Source organism: Triticum dicoccoides, chromosome 6B, assembly GCF_002162155.2.
Source record: "Triticum dicoccoides isolate Atlit2015 ecotype Zavitan chromosome 6B, WEW_v2.0, whole genome shotgun sequence".
In the NCBI taxonomy this organism is placed as follows: Eukaryota; Viridiplantae; Streptophyta; class Magnoliopsida; order Poales; family Poaceae; genus Triticum; species Triticum dicoccoides.
Genome location: NC_041391.1, coordinates 80,599,880 through 80,605,343, shown reverse-complemented (window position 1 = coordinate 80,605,343; position 5,464 = coordinate 80,599,880). Strand labels below are relative to the sequence as shown.

At 36.3% G+C, this 5,464-nt stretch overlaps 1 protein-coding gene across 1 annotated transcript in view; it reads left to right on the top strand.

Moving 5' to 3' along the window:
* LOC119320786 (wall-associated receptor kinase 5-like) overlaps window positions 1-5,464 on the top strand; it is a 13,210-nt gene that overhangs the window by 3,529 nt on the left and 4,217 nt on the right. The window contains exon 3 of the mRNA XM_037594732.1: window positions 4,346-4,380. Coding sequence (XP_037450629.1) covers window positions 4,346-4,380 — 35 coding nt within the window. The remainder of the gene's footprint in view (window positions 1-4,345; window positions 4,381-5,464) is intronic.

Genomic DNA, 5,464 nt, shown 5'->3' with positions numbered 1-5,464 from the left:
ACAAGGGGATCTATGAAACATTTACCTAATCACCTATATTTTAAGACATATTCTAACCATGCTCACATTCGAAGATAGAGTATATATAGAAGCAGACAACCACTACAATTATACTAACTTATTCTTGCAACCAATTTATGCTTGCATAAACATAATATGAGCAAACAAAATATAATAAATTGCGTAAACTCTATTTTATTTGGTTACACATAATATCAATGTGATCTCGCAGAAATGGTAATTACTCCCTCCGTCCCACAGTATAAGACATTTTTGCAAGCTATGTTAGCTTGTAAAAACGTATTATATTATGGGATAGAGGGGGTAAATCATAGACATACATATGCACAAAATGTCTACTCAATACTAGAGTCACGATGTTTCAATTTTAGCAAAGTTTCCACAGCTAGCTACCTCACCAATGATGGAAATATTTCACTGCCCATTGAAACAATAAAATCCACTTTGGTGAGACATACATGATGTCAAACTTAGAATTTCATCAATCTTCTGCTAGGTACCCAATTTGTATTTGCTTCTCAGATACTAAAATGGTATTGTGGCTACATTCATAAAGGCTTGAATCAACACATGCATATAGTAATTCATTTAGTTGTCATAAATAATATAAGTCAATGCAAAACATCGTAGCACAATTAGAAATAATATGATGTGACAACAAAAAGAATGCAAAACATCATAGTCGTTGCAAGTGTTTTCAAATCACTTTTAGAAAAAATCATGCACCTTCTACTTTGTTTAAGTCAACTTGTTATTTTGTGTGTGCAATGGAATGCACGTTAAAAGTATTAAAAACATATTAAATGTATTGCATGTTAATATTAGGCAAGACATAAAATTGCACACTGATATCAGGTAGGATATAATTGATTGGTTAACGCTGGTGTTTATATTAGGTACGATATTAATTAGGAAAGTGTGCTAAACATGTTTAAAGCTAAACATCAAAACGATGTAGACCATTGGTTAGACGTGGTTGAACGGGTGAGATGTGTTGGATCTCGTCAAGTCACTCTTTTTATATTAGTACACATACAAATAAACAATGTTTTATTTATGTTTTACCTCTAGCATATCAAGGCATCAAACCCATGGGCTATTGTACTTATAGGTTGCTCTTAAAATACATATCACTTAGCATCTTAATTCTTAATTCAATGTACAATTTATCCACCAAACGTGCTTGTGTTTGCAAGATGTTCAGATGTAGACGATCTAAATGGCATGAAAATAGACCACACCCATGTAAACAAGGCGACTGATTCTTGCGGATAATACACATAAGACTTTCTCATTTAATTGTAGGTTTCAAAAAAAAAGTTGGGAGTATAGTTCTAATTAAGAACATTATAATATGTACAATGCCATAGTTTCTAAACCTGCATTGTTTATTAGAACCAAATGCCTCAAAGTATTTAACACCATAGTTTCTTCATATACCATGGTATTCCAAAAATTATATCCAAATATGCTTCCGATTTCATGGACCCGTGTTTTTCTCACTCTTCCGTTCTGGTTGTGTTGACAATAAGCCGTTGACATGTTGTTCTCTATAAAACATGCTTCAGACTCCATGGTGTCACTAAACATTTCTCTCCAGCTATGTCATGACGGAAAAAAAATAATTTCCTTCTTGGAGCATATAGTGTAATGTTATATATAATACATGGCCATGTCATCTGCCCAATGTTACAAAATACAAAATTTTCTTGTTTAAGAGTATTCTATACGCACCCATTAATATTTGTGAGTGTGTACATACATATGGCATGCATTTATATCATAGCAATGATATTGTTGGTAAGTTACCTTTGCATTTTGTACTCATGTAACTGTGGAATAATAAGAAATCACATTATGTCTCTTCGTTCGCACCCATCAGCTACAGCAAAAATCGTAGATCACACCTCTTACAGACAAGCGATGTAACACTATGGGGGCACATCCTAACCACTACCTACTCCCTCTATGTCATATAACTGAAATTTTAGACAAGATTTTAGTCAACAATATGAAACTTTGAATATAAATATTGTTATAAATATATTGACTTGAAAACTGAAATCATACGTATGGTTTTTCTGATATTATGTACTACGAATTTATAATTTTCTTGGTTTTAACACATATATTACAAAGAATAATGGTCATTTTGAAGACCTTGCATCAATATCATTGCTAACTAGACCTACCACCCGGTATCTTGAACACCATGTAAATGTGCAAAATGTCATGTGTTTGTGATATGCACGGAATAGTTCTCTCTTCGTCGAGATAATTACGCGTGTACATTACTTGATTACGACAAGGCTTTAACCCAAATATATTGTCTTCACCAACCTAATAGCGAAAACTTATTTGTGCTCCCGAGTGCAGATGCACCCTGTTGAACTGTAAAATTCGGAGAAAAAAATGAAGTAGAAAAAAAATCATTTTTTTGGAAACAAACATGTTTCAGCGTTCTACCTACGTGCAACTTTTTTGTGAAGAAATAACAAAACAGGTTGTCTTTTTAGACTACTTAGTTTGTTTTACCGAAGCACCATGCTTGTCATTCATTGAAAAAAATGCAGGTAAGTAACACTCTTAAGATATTAGTTGCAAAAAAATTGCATCAAGAAAACGATCCGATGGCCCAGAGTCGCTAATCGCTGAGAAGAGCTCTAGCTCCCTTCGTCTCTTCTTTCTGATTGAAAAGTCATCACACTATTCAAAATAAGAGAGATAAAAGTTCGTCTACAAGGATAGAAGAATCACAATAGTGATCACATGCCACACTTATGCATCACTAACCCAACTGCTAGATCACCATTTGAATTTGTTAAACAAAGACCATGTTACCACCTCCAAGTGGTAGCACCTATAGACTAGAAATTATTGCGCCTCCACTCATTTTGCAATGAGCATCATGTACGGATCCAATGCCTAGTCATATGAACCTTACAGAAATTGGGAACACTATTATTGAAGACAATATCATTGCGACAATTCCATATAGACTAACATAAAGAATGACCAAACATATTTGAGCTTTCACTTATCTACTTGTCTTTGTTAACCAATCAAACATATTCACCCCCTTCGTTCCATAATGTAGTGCATATAGATTTTCTGGAAAAATTAACTTTACAAACTATTACCAAGTGTATAGAGAAAATTATTTATATCTACAATACCAAATATATAAAACATGAAATTGTGTCTTGTTATATATATATGGACTACGTTGTCGAATGGATGGAGAACTAGTTTTTGGGAAAATATTAAAAGGCACGCTCACAGTTTGCCATAGAAGCCGTGCAGAGGGGCAATAGGGGGAAATGCTGAATTGTTTCATTTGCATTGCAATAGCATCGTTATTTTTGCCGCACTAGATATGTTTAGTAAAATTAATATTTGTTAAAATAATTCTAAAATGAAGGCACTCCCTTCATTCTCTTATACAAGACCACTATGAAAAATACATTTTGCATCTATACAAGGCCACTAACAGTAATTGAGGCATTAAAATTAATGAAGTTTCCTCGTACTATCAATTTGTTTAACACTTGCATGCATGTAGTCATAATGACACTGTGCTACTTCCTTATCATTTCCTCCTTGCATGCATGCGGGTGTATTAATGATTCCGGCTAACGAAAAGAAAAGTTGACTTGCAAAGCAGTTATTAAATTTTACCTTAGTATTTGTAATGGCCCTGTATAAGAGAATGGAAGGAGTACCAAATAAAGGTCTTGATCTTCATAGGAAGCTTGAGTTTCCATTCTTTCCTATGGAAATTGATGGTTATAATTTGGCATGTCAGCATACAAAGATTTGACTAAGCCCATGAGTTAGATCTCCGAACCTTAAACATCGAACCAAATGGAGCCTAGACACCCACTTGTCATTGACCAGCACACCGTATAATCTGCAACTGGACAATCACCACCCAGGAATCTTTCCACAAATCGGAAAGGTGCGACAGCACCCGGGTGCCCCGGCACCCTGTTATCCGACGGGTCCAGTGCCTTAAAGATTCGTGCGAAGGACTGGACAGTAGCAGGTCATTTGCCTCTGCATGTTAATTAAGCATTCGTTTTACAGAGTAGAACAGGGCCAGTCCTAGGCTGCCGGAGACAGGTAGGTGCGGCTGCATGTCACGGACTGCGTCGTGGTAGCCCTGGCACGGAGGTCAGGTCCTGCTGCTGTCTATTTCTTTATATGCATGCGGTGCATATCAGTGAAAGGACAACTCATGTGCAGTGAGAGTTGGCCGCAAGGTGTCATATTCCTTTTATTTGCCGCTCAAACGCTAGGTCAAAGAATTGTTTTTAAAAGATAGTGCGTCCAATCCATGTTTACAGTTGCATCACACAAGTTTGCTACATTATCTTCAAAAAAAGATTCCTGTCAGATGAACAGTGCAACCAAGACCAGACACAAGATTCCATCTTTTTTTGGTAGGTGTAATCAGGCCAGGAGGAACAGGGCTAGACTAGGCCCCAGTTTAGCTTGAAATTTGTCGATACTCCCGCGGTTAATGGAACACTAGACCTGCTAATGGATTGTATGCTACAGTGTATGGCACAGATCTTTATGCACCAGATTCTGGACGGATGGTAGAGATAAGAGGGTGCCTAGGCACCCGGGTTCTAAAAAACCGTTCTCTTCCACAAATACATGTTGCTGCCACTCCCAACCGTTCACCCAGCCATGGATCCTCGACAAATGCGTGCTGATCCATTTAAAAAAAAGACAAATGCGTGTTGGTGCCACTCCCAACAGTGAAAGCACCTCTTTTGAAGAACTCCTCGACCTGCATGAGACCCTTTAAGAAATGTGAATCATTGGGCTTCATAACCACTTGTGGTGCTAGTGTTGTCGAGTGGGGTTATCTATTCCATAGCAGCTCTTGTCACTGTCTGTTCTCACTAAACAATTAAACATCAACTTGTACTTAGTAAAAACTTGTTTTTTCTATCTGAAAATCCTCCGCCGTTGTCCGCCTTGGTCTTTTGGTCTCCAAATTATACTGCATGTAGTTAACCGATATTTCCATTTATATTTATCACCTTGTCATGGGAATCAGGATATATAATATTATATTGTTTTCTGCAACTCTTTAGGCACATTTTGTTGTATGTGCTTATTGTAACTATAGTTAAGTTATATATACCTTGTATTATATTGTAGCTAACCATATGATAAGTTAAATTAGGACTAGATAACTGCCCGTGCGTTGTAATGGGGGCGTAAATAATTGCCCGTATTAATTACATAGTGTAAAGGAAATAGGATTATATATTTGTTAAACACTTGTTTGGTACCACATATGGACTTACCAGAGAAAATGTTATTTTACTTGGTAAGTAAATAAGAGATGGGGCAGTACAGGTGGATTTCTGGGAAACCTAGCTAAACAAAAAACATATGGGAGAAAGATATCAAAACTAGGAAAGGC